This window comes from Macrotis lagotis, chromosome 2 (assembly GCF_037893015.1).
Source record: "Macrotis lagotis isolate mMagLag1 chromosome 2, bilby.v1.9.chrom.fasta, whole genome shotgun sequence".
NCBI classification, from domain to species: domain Eukaryota; kingdom Metazoa; phylum Chordata; class Mammalia; order Peramelemorphia; family Peramelidae; genus Macrotis; species Macrotis lagotis.
In genome coordinates, this window is record NC_133659.1 from 123,928,502 (window position 1) to 123,949,306 (window position 20,805).

Below are 20,805 nucleotides of genomic sequence, written 5' to 3' on the forward strand. Positions count from 1 at the left end.
CCTTAATATATTAATTTATCCCTCTCTCCTACCTAGCCAACTATCCTATATAGTAGAGCTTTAAAAAAACAGATGAAAAAGTTCAGCAAATAAATCCTACACATTGATCATGTCTGACAGTACAATTCTTCTATAAAATGACAAATGCATTTCTAATAAATTACTGTATGCTATGCAAAATCACACAACAAAAATCCACAGAATTATTTGGGGAAAATAAAAAAACTTTATTAACGATGCATTTTTAAAAAAGATAGTTCAACAAAAAGCATATTGACATATTATATGATTAAGTAAAGTAAATTCATAATTCAAATTATGCTCAAATTGTTTACCAGTTATCATTTGTTTTGGAACAAATTTGTATTTTCAACACTTTTTTTTTTTTTTTGCAAGGTTTGAATTTTACATTTTTCTCCCACCTTCCCTCCCCTTCCTGACAGAAAACAATCTAATATGGGTTAAGCTATGAATAGCCATGCTAAGCATAAATCATTATTAATTATGTTATGAAAAAATAATCAAATTGAAACAGGGAAAAACAAAATCTAATTCATAAGAACTAAATTTGCATTTTCAAAACAAAGGTCATAGCAGAACTGTATTCACAATAATCTAAAAGTACATTTTCTAAGCAGTTTTGGACTTTATTTTTAAAACCTCAGGTTTTTTCCTAACCTTATCTATAGTACAGTAAAATCTCCCAGTTAAAATTTTGTTTCTATCCACTTAAAAAAATTGCATTTTGTAAAATGTGTTATGTTTCCTGGGAAGTGTATGTTTATTGATTTAGAGCTTTTGGATCTGATGAGGATCTCTTAACTGTTGGATAGTGAATGACAGAATTCAAAACTTGTATAGCTGTATTCACATTTAGCCCTGTCTCTAGTTGCATGGACTTAGTATTTCTAAACCAGTCGTTTCTAAGTTTCTTAGTATTTCTAAACCAAAAACAAGTGTAAAATTTTAAATTAGATTCTTTCACATTCTTCTGTCTCCCCTCTGAAAGGCTGCTTATGTGGGGAGTCAACAAAAAAAAACCAAAAATATTTTACAGTTATTGATTGTGACCTGTGATTTTTCTTTTTTCTTGCAAAGAATAGTCCCTTTCAGACAAATAGGATTAGAACAGTTAGGTATCTTAGTTCTTTCCTTATGTATATTGAATTGGGTGATAAATGCTACCAGTTTGAACAAACAAACAAGAAATTGTAACAAATAAGGGAAATAACTGTAGGAATTATTTATTTTTCCTTTTACCCTGCTAACTTTGCTAAATATTTATTGACCTCTGAAATATAAATCAGATCTGTACTAATATGTATGCTGACAGTATGCAATCTTTGACATTTCAGAGATGTTATACTTAACCTTGATTTTAAGAACTTAATTGAAAGAATCAGTTATCTTTTTCAGCCAGAGCGTTTGCAGAAGCAGCAATTGAAAAGCAGAAGTCTGCCTTTATTCGTTGGGGTATAATGGCAGACTGGAATAATTGCTACTATACATTTGATGGAAAGTATGAGGCCCAGCAGTTAAAAATGTTCTATCAAATGTATGCTAAGGTATTTTTATTTTAACAATTTTTAAGCATTTTAAAGTGTGTGGCACAAAAATACTGTTTTAAAGTAATTTTATCTTCTACAGGATTTGATATACAGAGCTTATAAACCTGTATTTTGGTCTTCTTCAGCAAGGTATGTTTAACCAGTGGACAGTAAAGGGAGATAGTTTTTGAGTGAATTGAAAGCATTCATTTACTAACTTAATATTTTAAAAAAATTTTAGGACTGCATTGGCTGAAGCTGAGCTTGAATATAATCCTGAACATGTGAGTCGCTCTGTGTATGTCAAGTTTCCACTCTTGAAACCTCCTCCTAAGCTGGCCTCTGCCTTAGGTAAGATCTGTTGTAGTTCTCTTACAGAGAGGGCATTGGGATCTTTGCTGTTCCCTCACCACAGCCTATGATTTTTCTTACTTTTATATCTTTTAATTAATGTTTTTCCATATATCTGGAATACTTTCCACCACCACCCCAGCTCTTTTAGTTGCACTTGATTCACGTACTCAGTTTTTCTAGATTTATGTAAACATAGATATCTTTATTTTACCTTTAGATTATAAACTTTTAGGTCAGAGACAATCCTATTTCCTAGGCCTCTTTGTCCTCTTCTCCTTCTTCCATCCCTCTAGTGCCTAACCAGATATCCTACTTATAGTGGGGATTTCATAGACTTTTTATTGGGCCACTCACAACCCATTTCTATCTGTCCTACAGATGGCTCATCACCTGTCAGTGCAATAATCTGGACCACACAGCCTTGGACTATTCCTGCCAATCAAGCTGTTTGCTATATGCCAGAATCTAAGTATGTGTTGGGACTCTTTGTTTTATCCCTTTTTAGTGGTGCTACATTTAATTTCTAAAATCTCAAAAACTAGTAGATACTAGCCTGGTGACAATGCAAATTTGATTAGGTTCATTTAATTTCTTAAAATGGTATAATCTTTATTCTTAACTATTTCCTTTGAAATTGTTATTAGGAAGGAATAGGGAAAAGACCTGGATCTGTGATTTCCCCAGTTATAGGAAACAACTTTGTCTTCCAGTACAGGTCAACACTTCCTTACATCTCCAAATCTTGAAAAATTTGCCTAGATCACAGGTATCAAATACATAGTCCAAGGCCTTAGTGATGACCCACAACCCTCCCCAGGGTACTACATCTAAATTATAATGGAATTGGTAAATATTTAATAGAATAAAAATGCAACAAAATATGGATAACTTATTCTTATGAACTGAATGGTAGCCCTTGCTTCTCTGGCCTGAAGGGTCGTGACATCCTAGAGTCACAACCAATGTGTAGGAGACAGGCTTGAGCCCTGATTATTCTTTCTCTAAAGCTGAGACTTGCTCTTGTGACAAGCCAGGAAGCAATACGAATGTTATGTAAATTAAGGGATAGATTTGGAGATATTATTTTGTCCAGAGTCTTTTTAAGAATTCTTCTTTAGTTGCTTTTGTTATGATTAACCTAGACCTATCAATAACTTCTTTTATTATTACTAATAGACTTCTATTATTTCATTCTAGGTATTCCATCGTCAAATGTGCCAACTCTGGAGAATTTTATATGCTGGCTGCTGAAAAAGCATCATCTATAGCTACTGTTTTGGGAACAGAATTTGAGGTTGTTTCAACATTTTTAGGTAAAATTGGTAACTTATTGGAATATCACGTGTGTCAATTACATTAATTTGGATGTAATACATTGCTTCCTACTTTTCAGAAACAGTAGACATTTTCTTTCTCTTCTAGGAGCATCTAGGGGAGAGTGATATTTCATACATTAGATATATATAGTGAGTTGGTTCTTGTCCTTCATTATTGAAGAAGACCAAAATGACATCACTAAGTTAGAGATGAGTTATTGTGTATCTAACCGTGGCCAATCAGACCACTATGAGCCTGGAATGCTCTGCCATAGGTCAGACATAAATTGTTTATGTGGGACATGGGGTGTTTACTCTAAACTTACATACTCATGTTTCCTTTGAGCTACCTCAGTTCTGTCTCTCTCATAGAGTGCAGCACCCTCTCTGAGAAGGACACACCATGCTGGATGGTGTCTGCCTGTGAGTGCTTACCCTGTGTGAGATTTCCATATTATAGTCTTTTTGTCATGTGTACTCCTGACATTCAAACACGACCAGTCCATTGTAGTTGCGCTCTCTAGTCATGTTTGAATGCTTGGCAGTTTAACTCAAGAAAGGAGCTCAGGGTCTGGTATCTTCTCCTGCCAGGTGATCTTCAAAATTTTCTTAAGACAATTTCAATGGAAGCAATTCAGTTTCCTGGCATGGTGCTGGTAGATTGTCCAGTTTCACAGGCATGTAGCAATAAGGTCAGTACAAGGGCTCTGTAGATCTTCAGTTTGATGGTCAATATAATACCTCTTCACTCCCACGTTTTCTTATGGAGCCTCCCAGATACTGAACTATCTCTGGCAACCTCATTATCATTGTATACCTCTCTGGAATGTACACTGCCAAGGTACTTATCCACAGTATTCAAAACTTCTCCATTTACAGAAATCAGTGTATCCACATGTTTATGGTGTGGAATTTTGTCTACGTTTTCTTGGTGTTAATTGTATATAAGTTATACAAGTATTGATAAAATAAGCAAAAGTTATATGCTTATTTATATAACTGATACCATTAAAATATCTACATTTACATGTGTGTTGTGTATATACACACTACTCAATCTGCACACCCTACACACACTGCTGAAAACTTGGTTAGTACTTTTGAATGAGAAATTACATTTTTGAGAGTCAGAGTTTTGTTTGTGTAGAAAATGGATTAATTCTAGAATTCATATCAAAAGCACTTCTCAACCAAAATGATAATATAGCTAATAATAAATAGCTATAGCTAAAAATAGCTATGATTTGGAAGTTTCTGCTCAGAAAACCTGAAGAGTTGATGACCTTCTAAATGGAATATAAAATAATACTGGAAAATAACTCTTAGAAGACTAAAAAAAAAACGGGTATCCTGGGTTTAAAAAAACTAGTCTCCCACATAGCTGGGTACATGAAATGAATTAGACCAGGAAATACGAGGAAAAAGATGAAAAATTTGTTCAAATTAACAATCACTAAATATTATGTCAGATGCTGTAAAATTAATTATTCATAGAAAAATTTGAGGACAACAAATAATTGGGTATTTTTAAATATATGAAATAGAACAGATAATAAGCGTTCCATGTGTAATAAAAGCAGAAAGTCGATTAGAAATTCATTTAGTTCTCATGGTTGTCATTTTAAAATAAACAATTTCAGCAAAGTGAGAGATCATGTTTCTTTGCCTCCCTCTTTTCTGAAGAAGATATTCAAGTTGTACTGCCTGAAATATAGCTGTGATGTAGTTAACAATGAAGATGTTTCAGAGAAACAGATGACAAGTAGAAATAAGCATAGTATGGTCTTATATATATGAGTTTGAGTATATTGTAGACATGTTTATAGATATCTATGTTTATGTATATGTATCCAAGCTAAATGTTTGTAGCCATTCTTAAGATTGGAAGTTGGGAGGGAGGGGAAAAAATAAAGTAAAAAATGCACAGCAGAGAACAAAATAAAACAACAGGGTAGCAAAGAAAAGCTGTTAGCTTTGGGAAAATTTGAAGTATTTATTGTATAGGTTTTCTTGAAATGGAAATTTATATTGAATTTACTCATTTTCAGCAAGTTTTTTCTTTTCTCATTTTGTATTTAAGTTTAAAATGAATTTACAAATTTTCCAAAAAAAAAAGTTGTGCTGCCCTTATCAACAACTAGTTATAAATGAGTGAGCAGCTTGATTTCATTAACCCAAAGTTGCAGAATATCATTAATAAAATTATACTGTGTTGACTTAATGTTAGATTTAGTTCTAAATGACCTCTGCAAGAGAGAGCATTATAGTATTGTTGGCTTGGTAGTATGAATGTGATCCATCAAATTAATTCAGGGAAATCAATCTTTAAGGACAATGGAATGGATCTCACTTCCTTAGTTTCAGAAACTGATAGAACAATATGAATAACTTTCTTCAATAAATACAAAACTATGAGGAAAGTCAGTATTCCTGTTGTCTTCTGACAAAATGACTTAATGATTTTTTTTTAAAAAAGTGGTTTGTCACAGAATTATAAAATGTATTTTGATATATATCAGCAGTTACTTTAAGGAAAATAATATATACAGTAGATATACATAAGTATTTAAGTTGGATGAATAAATGTGAATTGTGGGTCAAATATCTATTGCATGTTATCAGGAAATATAGTTATTAAGTATCATTTTATTCATATCCCCCTAAAGACAGTGTCACTGGTAAAAGGGAGGAACCTGGAATAGGCTGCCTCGTTTGGCAGCATTTGATGGGGGGAGGAGATCCAAGGGAGGGGGAAAGGGATTAGAGCACCCTTGGTGGTGCCTACTTTTCCCCAAACCTTGCAATTTTAAAAGGCGCAAGGTGATAAGCAGCATCAAGATTGCTATCCTTTAACAAGAAGAGTGTGGCTCATTCATGCCACTGCTGGTACTCACTAGACAGAGACAAAAATAGCAGTGCCTGGGACATGATAAACACTTAATAAATACTTGTTGACTAACTGAAACAAATGAAAACAGTACCTTCCCCCAAAGTGCTTAAAATCATGGGCAATTACAGTCTGTATTCTGTAATTATCTCTGTTGCAGTATTGTCAAATACTGATAGAAATAGGGACCACTTATTCATATGTAAAGGATCCCTTATAGGCTGTGTGTAAATGCAAACATGTATGCACATATAATTTTATACATATAAGTATACATGTATTAATACAGCAAAACATTAAAATCAGATAGGGGCTATATTTTAATTAATTTGGATCTCATTTGGAAATATTGAGGGCTGTATACAATCAGAAGGCAGAGTGACTCTGCCTCAATAAAGGTACAGTGAAGCTAAAAAGAGTCTAAAAAAACAACTAGAATCATCAAGGGATATAAAGATAGGTGAAAAGAAATGAATAAACATCACGTTTGGAAAATGGTTGAAGTTTATGGAAGAGACTTGCCAAATCTTGTTCAACTGGGTAATTAAAAGTAGACTTCTTTCTTCTACCATTCCCTCTAATTTTTAAAAGTTTAGTTGTAAGATAAATTTTATAAAGTAATATTTTAAATCTCAAGGAATAAGCTTAAAGAATTTGTTAATCTAGGAAGTGGATCAAGTAGCAAATACAAGTATCTTTAAAAAATATTTAGATAAATTAAAGTGTTATCATGCATATGGAAAGCTCCTGTTGTTGGATTTTGGCCTCAGTCTTTCGAGTTAATTTCCTGAAGGACAGATTACCATATCCTCTCATAGCTCCTTGAGAATGAGCCAGGATTCATATCATCATCATCATCATCATCATCATCATCATCATCATTATTATTATTGTTTGCAAGGCAATGGGGTTAAGTGGCTTGCCCAAGGCCACACAGCTAGGTAATTATTAAGTGTCTGAGGCCGGATTTGAACCCAGGTACTCCTGACTCCTGGGCCGGTGCTCTATGCACTGCACCACCTAGCCGCCGCGCCCCCCCCCCCCCCAGATTCATTTTAAACCAACATGATGTACCTTTCTTTAGTACTTATTTAATTCATATGCTAGGACAGTTGTTATCAGCAAGATGCGAGTTCTCTAATCGTGGATCAAATTCAAAGCAACAAATATTTATTAACTGTCTTCCACATTCTGTGACAAGCAATGAGGATGTTAGTATGACACAACCCTGCTCTCAGAAACTTTAGGATTGAATCCATCAGGAAGAATCAATCAAGAGAATATACCTTTTTTAAAAATGATTATTTTTCTTTCCTTTCAGGAGCTGATATGGAAAGTGGTTCTTGTGCTCATCCTACAATTGCTGACAGAGTCTCTCCACTCTTACCTGCCCATCATGTGACTTTGTCCAAAGGCACAGGCTTGGTTCATACAGCCCCAGCTCATGGGATGGATGATTACAGCGTGGCTTCCAAGCACAAACTGCCTGTGGTAGGGTTTCTTGCTCTCATTTTGGGGGTGGGGGTAGAATTAACATCATTCGGTCTTGCCACCTTATATTGTAGTTTATTCGTTTTTTTTTCCATCCTCTCCCAACTCTTTCATTTATTATGTGTACTTCCTTTCTTTGGAGGGCTCATTTTCCTGAATCTGTAAGATACATGGAGATGGATCTAGATGACCTATGATTCTTTCTAAATCTAAGTCTGTGATTTTGTGAAGTCTATAGAAATTAGGTTTTGTTCAATTTGAAACTTTAACAAATCCTTGCTTAGGGAGGACTAATTTATAAAGATCATAGGGTCATAGATCTACAGCTAGAAACAATCTCACAAGCTATCTAGTCTTCCTTTTTTTTGATGACTAAGGAAACAGACCTGGAGGGGTTAAGTGACTTGTTCCAGGGCATATAGGGAGTAAGTGTCAGAGGCAGATTTGAACCTAAGTCTCTGGTCCTAGAGTAAGTGCTCTTTCTGGTTTACCAGCTGTCTTTAACTTAGTTTCAGTAATTAAGAGGGTGATAAAAAGAATGAATATCTGAAAAGGAATAGATTACTTCCCAGGTACTATAAACAAACTTAATAGTTAACAAAATCTCAGCTAATTTAATACTTAAAGGGCACTTGCAATTAGTGCTTTTTAGAATGAAGATGATTTTAAGTGCTTTAAATGTTTATTGCTTAAGTTGGAATGATATTCCTTTGTAATTTTGTATTTAGAAAAACATTTTTTAAGTAATCCTTAGTTTAGGTCCTGGTCTGAATTACTATGAATTTTGTCTCAGTTAAGTTTAAATTATATCAGACTTTCAGACTGTCACCTAAAAGAACTTTTAAAATGATCTCTTAGCCTTGATTCATAGATGAAACTTGGTTTTGACTTTTCGTTTGAACTGAAACATTTCGATAACTTTTGTTATTAAACTTCAGTTGGATGCATTAGTGCTACGTATATTTTTTGAATTCCTGTAATTATAACTAAAATGTTTCTGAGTTTTCATGATAGAACACGAATTAGTTATTAGATCTATTATTGACTCTTTTGTTTACTTTGTTAGATGTCTCACCAATATGATATCTCTTAACCTTTTGTTTTAATTGGCTAAAATGAACCTCCTAGGACTCTTTGGTGGATGAACATGGGATTTTCACAGCAGCTGCAGGAAGTGACCTTGAGAACAAGAACGTCCTTGAGGAAGGGGTTGATATTGGTCAGTGTTTCCTCTACTTGTCATTCAAACATGCAGAAGCAAGTACATCATTGGGTCTCTTTTCCTCTAGTCTTTAGAGTTTCATAGCTCAAGGTGACTCCTGAAAAAAGCAAAATATTTAAGTGACTTAACTTTAATTTATTTCGCCAAATGGTATATATTTCTTTGTATTTTTAACTGTCTTCTTAGTAACAATATTTCATTTTCTAGTCTGTTTGACTTGATAGATTCATGGAAGTTGAAGCCACTCCCTTTAAGCCAAGACAACAATAAACTTGGGTGTTTGTTGGATTCCAAAAGTCTTTCTAGATTGATATTGTGGAATTACTCTTGTTCTTATTATTCTGTATAACCACTTGACCTTTACCTTTTCTTTCAACTGAAGAGGCAGGTGCCATTATGTAGAATAAAGATTTTTAAACCTATTTCCTGCTTAGACTTTTCACCCATTTTTTATGAAAGAGGGACCCCACTCCCAATCCATCAGGAATTCTATAGATTGATTGGTGTCTTTATCATTAGTAGCTACTAACACAGACTCTACACTGCTCAGTAGTTATTGGGATTGTGTTTAGGAGATTATAGCATGCTAAGTACCTTCTTATATCTAATTAAGAATTTTTGTTTTTTTGTTGTTAGTGATAAAGATGCTTAAATCTACAAAGAATTTGCTTAAGGAAGAGAAAGTTACACATAGTTATCCCTATGACTGGAGAACAAAGAAACCAGTGATCATTCGCCCTAGCAAGCAGTGGTTTGTAAAGATAGAAAATATGACAGCTACAGCCAAGGTACTAGACTTAAATAATTTTTCCTGTAGCTATAGGATTTACTCCTCCCCCAGGTGATAGATATGTGTCTGTGTGTCTGTGTGTCTACGTATATATGCATGTGTGTGTGTGTGTGTGTGTGTGTGTGTGTGTGTGTATTCAGTTTTTGAAAACGCATTTTGTTTATATTGGTTTATATTCATAGAATTGTAACAAAGGCTTGAAGCTTCAAGATCATTTATTCTATAATCTTTATTTTGTGATTGATAAAACATAGTTAAGGTGGTTATATGATATGAACAGGATTGCACAGCTAGCTGGTTAGTTGCAAGATATTTAATCTTGGTCTTTTGACTGTCCTTATGCTGCTATATACATATTCTATATTGAATGATAATGATAATTTCAACTTTGTTTTAAAAATACAATTAAAAACAACAATACTTCCTATATTTAATTATTTTTTTAATTAACTTAGAATTCTGTGGTTTGGAAAAATGGATTTTCATTGTAATCAGTTAATACTTTTGAATATAGGCAAGCAACATATTAATTATCCATGTGAAGGCATATGTTTCCATGTTAGTTATGTTGGAAAAAAGAAAAGGAAACTGTAAAAAATATGCTTCAATCTGCACTCACAGTTCATCACTTATCTTTCTGGAGATGGATAGATTTTTTTCAAAACACTTTCAAATTGTCTTGGATCACTGTATTGATTAGATAGAGTAGCTGAGTCCTTCACAATTGATCATTGTTACAATATTGCTGTATTGTGTACAATATTCTCCTGGTTCTGCTCACTTCATTTTGCATTATTTCATATAAGTCTTCCAGGGTTTTCATAGAACATTTTATTAGTTGTAGTCTAAAAAGTTTTGATTTGAGATACTATATTGAAATTGAACCTAGTGTTTCTAACTAAGGTTATATTCAACTTTCATGTAGATTAGTTTGTAGGTTAGTTTAAAAAGCACTGTGTTTTGGGGGCACTATTTTAAAATTGAAAAAGATCCTATTACTGTTGGCTATTGTTTTCGATATCCTTATGGTTTAGCATGATCCCACCTGAATTTGGTTGAAAGGTTAGTCCCAAATTAGGAATATAGGGTAAATGGAATCCATATAATCTAATCTGAGACCTTATTCATTTTACAGATGCATAAAGTTAAAGTAGGGTCAGAGAACTTTTTTTTCCTAAGGGAAGAGCAATAAACCCAAATTTAAAAAAAGTGACAGAGGTTTAAAAAAAAGATATTATGGATCTTTGTTTATTATGGTTATATATGTATAGCTTATATTAGATTCCTTTCTGGGCAGGGGGAAGGAAGGGAGAGAGAAAAATGTAAAACTCAAAACCTTGCAAAAAAGTGATTGTTGAAAATTATTGCATTAGTTGGGAAAAAAGATTAAAATTTTTCTTGTGATAAGTATAAAAAGTTTCAAACATTCTTCAAATTAAAAGGAAGATATCTAAAACTGTTAAATACAACAAATAATAAAAAGTGTATTGATTGAATATTATAACTAAATTAGAAGAAAGAAAAACCAAATAAATTCAGACACATAGCCACATTGGGTAGCATTGCCATCTTGGGGCTGTTTGGGGCATTGCAGTTGAACTCAAGCATATTTTACAACTGAACACAGCATTTGACCTGAGGGTTGCATGAAATAAAGTTGAAGGCTAAGGTTTCCCTGTCTCCTACCAAAGGAGAAACCCTTAAGAGGTATTTGTGTCTACCTGTTTTTTTTATAGGTGTTCTTAGCCTGGGGTCTCCTATTCCCTTAGAGGTCCATGGATAACTTTATCCTCCAAATAGGAATTTTTTTTGAGAAGTGATTCTGTCAAAAGTATCTGTAACATAAGGGTAAAGAATACTTGCTTTTAAAATAACAAATCAACTGACAGCTTTAGGTTCTTAAATAGTATTTCAAGAGTATAATAATTTGTTTCTATTTTATTTGTTTTTTCACAAATGTTTATAGATACATTTTATTTTTACATTATATACATTTCTTAGTATATTCTTCCCCTTCCCAGGCACCCATCCTGTGTTTAAATAAATAAATAACTAAAAGAGAGGGGAATCAGATGAGTAAAACTAACAATTTTCAATATAAGACATTCTATGCAATGTTTCACTTCCATATTCGCCTACTTCATCAAAGAAGGGAAGATGGAGACATGCCTTCTCATATCTTTTGGGACCAAACTTTGTCATTTTTATCAGCACTCAGTGGTTTTGATTTTTTTCCCCTTTTTACATTGTTGTGATGCTGAATATTGTTTTCTTAGTTCTGTTTACTTCACTTTTGTATCAGTTCTTTTTTTTTTTTAAAGGAATTCCTTTTTTTTTAGGTTTTTTGCAAGGCAATGGGGTTAAGTGGCTTGCCCAAGGCCACACAGCTAGGTAATTATTAAGTGTCTAAGACCAGATTTGAACCCAGGTACTCCTGACTCTAGGGCCGGTGCTTTATCCACTGCGACACCTAGCCACCCTTTGTATCAGTTCTTAAAAGTCTTTCCATGCTTTTGTCCATCATTTTCATCATTTTACTTCATAGTTATGTTCCATTATGTTCATATGTCACAATATTTTTGCCAGTCCTCAGTTGATAGGCTTCTAATTTATTTCTAGATGTTTACTTCTGCAAAAAAATGATGCTCTAAATTTTTCTCTATGCAACTTTTCTTTTTGTCTTTGACTTCATTTGGGTTTATGCTTGGCAGTGAAATCTCTGTGTAAGAAGCTCCAAACATTTTAGTCACTCTCTTTCCATAATTCCAGATTACTTTCTAGAATTGTAACAATTCTCAGCTCCACCAGCAGTTCTAAGTGTGCATCTCTCCATAATTCTATTTCGTGTTGACTATTCATGAGATGAAACTTGAGCCATTTTAATTTGCATTTCTTTTAGTTATAGTGATTTGGATTATTTTTTCATATAATTTTTAATAGTTTGAAATTCTTTTGAAAACTGTTCATATCCTTTAACCACAAAATGCTAATTTGTTTTTTATGATTGAAATAGATTCAATTAATTTTATTTGATGTTAAGTGTAGTAGTTCCTAACCTATACTTGATTTAGTATTTTTACATATTAATGTTATTTTTTAGCATGACCTCAGTAATCCAATTAAAATGCATTTGTAAATTTATTGCAGGAATCATTAAGAAAGGTGAAATTTATTCCTGCATCAACAATGAATAGTATGGTGGATACGATAGAGAAACGGCCATATTGGTGTATCTCAAGGCAAAGGGCTTGGGGTGTTCCAATTCCTGTGTTCCATCACAAGACAAAAGATGAAATCTTGATCAACAGGTAGTATATTTTATAAAATTTTAGTGAGTGAATTTCAAAAATGGAAAAATATGTGTTTTGTTTTTTCTGGTAAAATGTGGTATTTATCAAAATATTTCCTTTTTTATAGTTTCACTTAGTATGAAATTATTTTTTCCCAAAGCTAGATGATTTTGTTGCTGAGATGAAACATATATAACAATTATTTGTTTCTTTCTAAATTGCTTTACTTTTATACATTACTTTATTCTAATCTTTTCCCTTTTCCATAAGTTTCTTCCATTCTTCTTATCTATCCATGATCCTAAATTTCTGCAGACCTTACTTCCATTGATGAGGAATTGATATAAAGGGTGGGATTTTTTAAATTTATGGTTATATAAAGTCATTTTTTCCCATTGAGATTATAACTTGAAATCAGTAATTTGATATTTTCAAATGATAATTGAGGACTTAGTTTTAGATTTTAGATAACTGAAGGAATTTTGGACCCTAGAACTGAAGTCCCCAACCATTTTGAGAAAAAGCACTCTTGATTTATTCTTGATGAGTCTTCGATGTTTTTAGTGGTATATTGACAACAAATTAGCTTGGGAGAAGGGGAGAAGATTAACACAATTCCCCACTGGAGCTGGTCAAGTGACTACTGATGTTCTCCTGCTTGGCAGGAGTTTGGTGGAATTTGATAAGTTTAGTCATCTACCAACATTTAAGAGCTCTTACTCTGGACTTGATTTTAAGATGTGCCATACAGGATTGTCGTCATTTTACAGTTAATAGACTGCTGATGTTCAGTGATTACTTTATTCTATCCTTCCTACTTAGTGAATTCATTCAGGTGGTAATTGATCATCTCTTTCTGTCCATAATGAAGTCTCTTTTTTTTTTTTGCAAGGCAAACAGGGTTAAGTGGCTTGCCCAAGGCCACACAGCTAGGTAATTATTAAGTGTCTTGAGGCTGGATTTGAACCCAGGTACTCCTGACTCCAGGGCCGGTGCTTTATCCACTATGCCACCTAGCCGCCCCTTGAAGTCTCTTCTTGAACAAGATGAAATACTTTATACAACTTTGTTTCTCTTCTCTCTGTCTCACTCAGAATATGGACCTCCTTCACCTTAAATTTTCTTGGCAGTATTGTTTTGGTTATTTTCTGGGTTTGAGTGTATGAGAGAATCTTAAGACCCCTGGTTTAAGAGTGTGTTCATGGTTGTGCATTAAAGTAAATTCTAAAGAACCTGAAATTTTACTAAGATTTCTATGTAGATGTTAATCCAGCATGAAACAGAAGCTTCAGGTACCAAAAGAACCTCATTGGAAAAGTCCTATTTATAAGGTGGTCTTTTCTGTTAAGATGCTGAAGGCAAACTTGAAGCTTTGCTCCCATTTATTCTCTAGGAAGATATATTTATAGTAATTTCCCCCCTTGAAGCAATATGTTGTCTTATTTAAATAGTATATGAAGTCTATTGTTGCCTTGAGAAAAAGTTAAGAATTATAATATTCATTTACTTGAGAAACATTTCATTTTATATATATGAAGAAATATTAACTATCCCTTGGCCTTTTGAGCCTAAGATTAAGTGAAGAGATAATTGGACTCAGACCCAGGTTTGTTATTTGCCCTTAAACACATTTCCTTCTAATACTTCCACTGAGATATTTTGTTTAAAAAAATACACTTTATTTTCTGTCTTGGAATTTATGAACTTTTTTGGTCTACTCTTTAAGAGTTATGGTAGTAATCAGGGGAGGTCAATTTGATGGCAGAACCAAAAAGAATACATGTAGAGTCAAGAATTTTAAATTGTACATTTTCTTACTATTCTAGGGAAAATCTTTTCCTTCTTGTGTTTTTCATGTTAATAATAGCTGTCATAACAAGTAATATTAACTGGTCACATTTTATAGTATATTTCTATAGTGTATCTGCTATCTCTTCTTCCTATGCCCTTCAGATGTCTTAAGAGTAACTTAGAGAAACCTTTGCATAACATAGTACTTCATAGAGTTCACATAGCTTCAGCTAAAATGTATGGATGTACTCCAAACCCTCCAGCTTCTGCACACAGGACAGTTATATACTTTATAATATTCTTCTGTTCCTACTTTCCCCATAGAGTTGCAACAAAAGCTTTGGGGAAATAGACTTACCACACAGAATAACCTGAGGGTCCTTCCCTGAAAGTTGAATCTTATACAGTTGGTTTTAGCATTTTTCACATTCCTTCCTTCCTCTCCTGTTGCTTGAATACAATACTTCTCTTTTATCCCTTGCCTCAGTCATTCCTTCTGCATGCCTTCTTTAGATGTTCATTACAAGTTGCATGGTATTGCACTTGCACATCTTGTAGTTTGGTGGCTGATGTATATCCACACATTGTTGGTTAGATTCATTCTTAGTTCTGGGCTTAATAATATAGAGTTCTTTTTTGGTGAAGATTTAGTACTCAGTGATTTTTTTTAGCAAACTCCCTTCAGGGTTCTGTGTTTCTTTTTTTAAGGTCTCTAAAATAACTTGTTCTTTTTTTTGGGTTCTTCTGTCTAGGAATCTGAATGACTTAATTTTTCTATTGGAAAGATATACCATTCTTTAGGACGGCTTGATTATTTTTGTCTTTAGAATTCACTGAAAGCCCTCTCTGATACCTTAGACCCTATAATTTGATGCTTTAAGGTTTTCAAATTTCTTTCCTTACAGTTTTTCAGGTGATCCTTTTCAGCCTATGAAGTGTGGATGCTACTGATATTATTATCCTTGTTTTATAAAGGAACTAATTATCAGAGAAATCTGTTTTATTTTTCAAAAAATATATATTTCAGAAACTATTTTGGTAGGTTGGATAGCCCTTAGGATTTTATAAACTAGATTCAATACCTTTTGTAAATTTGTCCTCCTTTTTTCTTTTTAAATAAGTTGACTTATTTTATATAATCAATTTGTAATTTATAATCCTGTCCCAACCATTGCCTCCCCCATGAACAACAATAACAACAAAATGAAAAATAAAACCATCATTGTAAATAAGCATAGCAAATATGCTTAAGTGAAACAGATTCCTACATTGGCTATGTCTGAAAATATAATGTCTTTTGTATTTTAAGTTTATCATCTCTCTCTGGCAGGAGGTAATGGCATGTTTTATCTTCAGTCTTCTGAACTCATGTCTTATCATTTTGACACAGTTTGGAAGACCTGTGAATTTCATGACAACTTACAACTCAGGGTGATAAGGGGAACCTAAGTTTTATTTTGAAGGTGCAAAATTATTGCATGTGGGCTTTCTCCCTAATGGATAAGCAGCTATCAGGGGGACAAGCTAGGATTTCCATAAAGTACAGAGGAAAACTATATACTGGGAAAGGTGTAGGAGTCGACACAGGTATAGTGAGGAGGATTGTGTCAGGGTATTCAGTGGTAAAAAAGGCTCATTTTGGAAAATAAAGAACTAACACTTTGTCATGATGTTGGGTTTCTTGCCTCTCTTTACCTGTCATTGTGGAAACTGAGAGACAGAGTAAACAGGTGATTGTTATGAATTCAAGGGAAGACTTTTTTTCAGGATTGTCTTTCAGAGTGAATAGCAAGGATTATTACAAAAACATTTTTTTTCTCAGAATAACAAAACCAGCACAGCTCATGATGTAGTCTACTATAGAAAGGTGCAGTTCGTTTCCATGTCAAATATTACATTGATAAGTTTTTTTCTCTATAACATCATTATATAAATTGTTCTCCTAGTCCTGGTCTCTTCATTCAGTTCTTTAAAGTCTTCCTCTGAAACTGTCCCTTTCTTTGTTTCTGATTGTACAGTAATGTTATATTACATTACTATACCATAATTTGTAAAACTATTCTGTTCTATGAAACATCTTCAGTTCCATTGTTTGTTACTTTTTTTAAGTGAAACTAGTATATTTTGGTCTCCATTCAGATTCCATCATTATTTGTTACTTTAGAAAGAACAGTGCTCACTCTCTTTTGCTTGCTTGCTCTATCTCTCTTCCTCTCTCATCCTCTCTTCCTTGTTTCCTCTTTCTCTTCGCCTCTCTTCCTCCATATACATATATTTGTATATATACATGTGTATGTTAGAGGGTACATATATGTCCTTTTCTTTCATTTCTTTGAGCAATACAATTTAGCCTTATATATTTGAATCTGTCATATATATATATATATATCTTAAAAAGGTCTTTATAAAAAAATTTATGCAAAGGTTTCTTTTCCCCATTTACTATTTCCCTTCTAATTTAAAACTACATTAGGTTTGTTTTTGCAAGAAATTTTTAGTGTTATATAATCAAAGTTGTTCATTTTTTCTTCTGTGATTTTCTCTGTTACTTGTTTAATTATGAGTTCTTCTAAGGATCCAACAGATAATTTCTTCCTTGCTTCCCTTGAAAATTAATTCGGGGGGCAGCTAGGTGGCGCAGTGGATAAAACACCGGCCCTGGAGTCAGGAGTTACCTGGGTTCAAATTTGGTCTCAGACACTTAATAATTACCTAGCAAGCCACTTAACCCTGTTTACCTTGCAAAAACCTAAAAAAAAGTAATAATAATTTGGAACAATCATGAAAAAGCTGATTAATTTAGAAAGTATTGTCATTTTTATTATATTAGCTTTCAAGAGTAGCAATTAATACTTCTCTAGTCCTCTGAAACAATTACAAATAGATTTTAATTCACAGGTTGTTTCAAATTTCACAAGTTCCAAAAAGCTCACTGGTTAGGTTTAGCAAGGTAATTTTTAAGACAATAAATATAAGCAAAGAAGAACTTTTGTCTGGGGAATACAACACAGTTAAGAAAGGGACTGGCCATGAGACAGTGATTAGGCTTAGATTAATATGTTTCCAGCTGCATGATGAAGGTGGTGGTTCATTTGGGGATGATGCTCTCCAAGAGCAGATTGACCTTCAAAGGAGAGGAGCAAGCTGGGATACATAGTAAAGAAGTGCATAGGGGAGTGAAAGGTTATTTGGGGAATTATGCTTCTCAGCAGGTCGATCTTCTAAAGGAAATCAAGAAACTCAACTGAGTGAGCAAGCTTTTAAGCAGGACTTGGAGGCAGGTAGCCCAGAGAGCAGGGATGAGGTAATTAGGTTATTTGTGCAGAAACTTAATTCTTTCAGGCTGAGGCATTAATATATCATACCACTAATATACTATACTATTAATATACCATTGTTTAGTTGCTTGTGCCATGTTTTTGGCCTGGGACTGGGATTTACAGGAGTCCTTTCTTACCAGTTTGGGGCAAGGTGCTTTACTAAAAGTTCATTGACTTCATCTTATAACCTGGACAATTGAGATGGTAGTGGGATCAGTATTAAATGGAAGGCATATGGTTGATATAGAGGGAACAGATTAAAGAATAGATTTTTCTTAATATTTCTTAATATTTTCCCCTACTTCAGTTTCTTCTAGGTACTTTTATATTCCTTGTATTCTTTTCTCTGAGGCTCTAGTTAGATTTCTTGTAGCATTCTTTTTTTTTCTCTTACTTCATTATATTCCAGCATTTTCATCTGTTTGCTAATATCCTCAGCCTTGATTTCTCTTTTGGAGCTTTGGTTATTCTTTGGTTATTCTTTATTCATCTCATTCTCTTGTTTTGATGGGTTGATAGGTCATACTTGGTCCTGGATATTGTGTCCAACACCAGGCTCAAGTTTCTGGGAATTTCTGTTTTAGCTCTGCTTCCTGGCAACTAAACACAGTTTTTGTCTTTGGTTCTTTCTTTGTCCTATATTCTGGAGTTAACTCCTTACTGGGAATCTGATAAGCTCTAATGACATACTATGGATTATACTGATAAGGTAGCTTCTTTTAAGATGCCAGCTACTTCTCTTTCTAGTTAACACCTGGACCCTTTTCTCCTTAGCTTCTGCTCTGGGTTGTCAGGTCTATCCTGTCTCCCCTGAGGATACCTAGTGACAGTTTCTGTGAGATTGATCTGTCACATCCATAGTTTCCCTGGTTCAACCATAGTGGTGGAAAGTGTGGGAACCACATTGCCTCTCCCACTAAGAATAGAAAAGCTGCATCATAAAATGTGGCATAATGTTTAAATTTTAGCTCTCTCTTGAGACTTGTAAACCTTAAGGTATTTAGAAATTTTTGTTGTTCACTTACGTTTCACTTTGTGACCACATTTGGGGTTTTCTTTACAAAGATACTGGAGTAATTTCCATTTCCTTTTCCAACTCATTTAATAGATGAGGAATTGAGATAAAGGGGTTGTTAGGTCACTTGTCCAAAGTCACACCAGTAGTGTCTGAGACCACATCTGAACTCAGAGACATAGCTTCCTGATTCCAAGCACTGCTTTCCTGACCTGCTGTTATTACTGCTTCCTATATAAACTTGAAAATCAGTTAATTTTTTTTCCCTAGCTCAATGTTTACTGATGTTATGTGGAAACAAATATAGCAAATAATCATTCTCTTTTTTTCTTTTTTCTTTTTTTTTTTAAGGTTTTTTCCAAGGCAAATGGGGTAAGGTAATAATTGGTGTTGGGGTAGAAAAGACAAAATATCATTCAGTTTCTTTTCTAAAATATTCCTCATATAAAGTACCAATTATTATTGGAGGTCGGATTTGAACTCAGGTGCTCTTGACTCCAGGGCCAGTGCTTTATCCACTGTGCCACCTAGCCACCCCTGTGCTGACTTTCAGTAGAGATGCTGTTACCCATGATGGGCACTGGCATACTACTGCAATAAAGAAGAAAAGAATCATTTGATTTTCCACAATTTAGATGTGAAGAGGAGGAGATAGGAGCAGAGGCTGGTGCTGGGGCAGAAAAGGCAAAACATCATTCAATTTCTTTTCTAAAATATCCCTCATAAAGTTCCAAGCAACATTTTTTGCCTCCCTAAATTCAAGTGTTACAGTAATGAAGAAGGAATTACTACATCATTAAGAACTAGAATACAGAAAAATAACCTATTAACAGAGAATATGCTTAAATTTGTCTGTCATTTCTGTAGGTCAATGTCCTGTATGTTTGCACTGCTTCAAATCTGTTAGTATCACTCAGACAGCTATGATGTATATTAAAAAAAATTCTTAACCATCAATAAATAAAAGATTATTGATAACCAAAGAGAACTAAAAAAAAGTCAGCACAGTCACTTGAAGTTGCTATTGCATTTGATAACACTGATCTCATCAGCATGACTTAATTTTCCTATTTAATATTTGGACAAAGTAAAACTGGGAAATTACTTGTCCAGAGACATATCAAATCTTTTAACAGAAGAAAATATTTAGTTTGTGCCTAAAGTCTAATGACTGACAAGAAAGTAGACTAAAAAAAATTTTTTTTTTAACTTTTGATCCATTCTGATCATTTACATTTGGTGAGACATTTGAGAAATTGTTTTTTTCCTTTTACATAGGCAAGTAGTGGCTTTCAAAGATTATAATTATGCATGCTTTAATGTGAAATTCATACCAATTTTTTTTTTTTTTTTTTTTTTTTTTTTGGGGTTAAGTGGCTTGCCCAAGGCCACACAGCTAGGTAATTATTAAATGTCTGAGACCGGATTTGAACCCAGGTACTCCTGACTCCAGGGCCGGTGCTCTATCCACTGCGCCACCTAGCCACCCAGCTACACCTCCAGATTATTTCTTAAAGGTTTTTTTTTTAACAAGATAGCAAAAAAAAAATACTGTCTCTGTAAGGAGTAAATAATAATTTGATAGTTCAAGTTAAATTGATAAATATATTTATATAGTTTATGTAATTTTTCAAAGTTCTTTTTTAATTCTAATTTAACAACAATGGTTATGTAGGAAATAATTTCTTATATTTAAATTTCATATCATTATCTATGATTATAGTAAGTAAAGCATTTGTTTTCAGAAAAAATTATAGCAATATTGAACTCAGCTATACTAAA

At 33.5% G+C, this 20,805-nt stretch overlaps 1 protein-coding gene across 2 annotated transcripts in view; it reads left to right on the plus strand.

Moving 5' to 3' along the window:
- The window catches only part of IARS2 (isoleucyl-tRNA synthetase 2, mitochondrial), a 66,566-nt gene that overhangs the window by 16,344 nt on the left and 29,417 nt on the right, over nucleotides 1-20,805 (plus strand). For both annotated transcript variants that reach the window (XM_074222702.1, XM_074222703.1), the window contains exons 4-12: nucleotides 1,417-1,565; nucleotides 1,648-1,697; nucleotides 1,789-1,898; nucleotides 2,280-2,370; nucleotides 3,099-3,214; nucleotides 7,426-7,595; nucleotides 8,724-8,814; nucleotides 9,454-9,605; nucleotides 12,755-12,915. In XM_074222702.1, coding sequence (XP_074078803.1) covers nucleotides 1,417-1,565; nucleotides 1,648-1,697; nucleotides 1,789-1,898; nucleotides 2,280-2,370; nucleotides 3,099-3,214; nucleotides 7,426-7,595; nucleotides 8,724-8,814; nucleotides 9,454-9,605; nucleotides 12,755-12,915 — 1,090 coding nt within the window. The remainder of the gene's footprint in view (nucleotides 1-1,416; nucleotides 1,566-1,647; nucleotides 1,698-1,788; nucleotides 1,899-2,279; nucleotides 2,371-3,098; nucleotides 3,215-7,425; nucleotides 7,596-8,723; nucleotides 8,815-9,453; nucleotides 9,606-12,754; nucleotides 12,916-20,805) is intronic.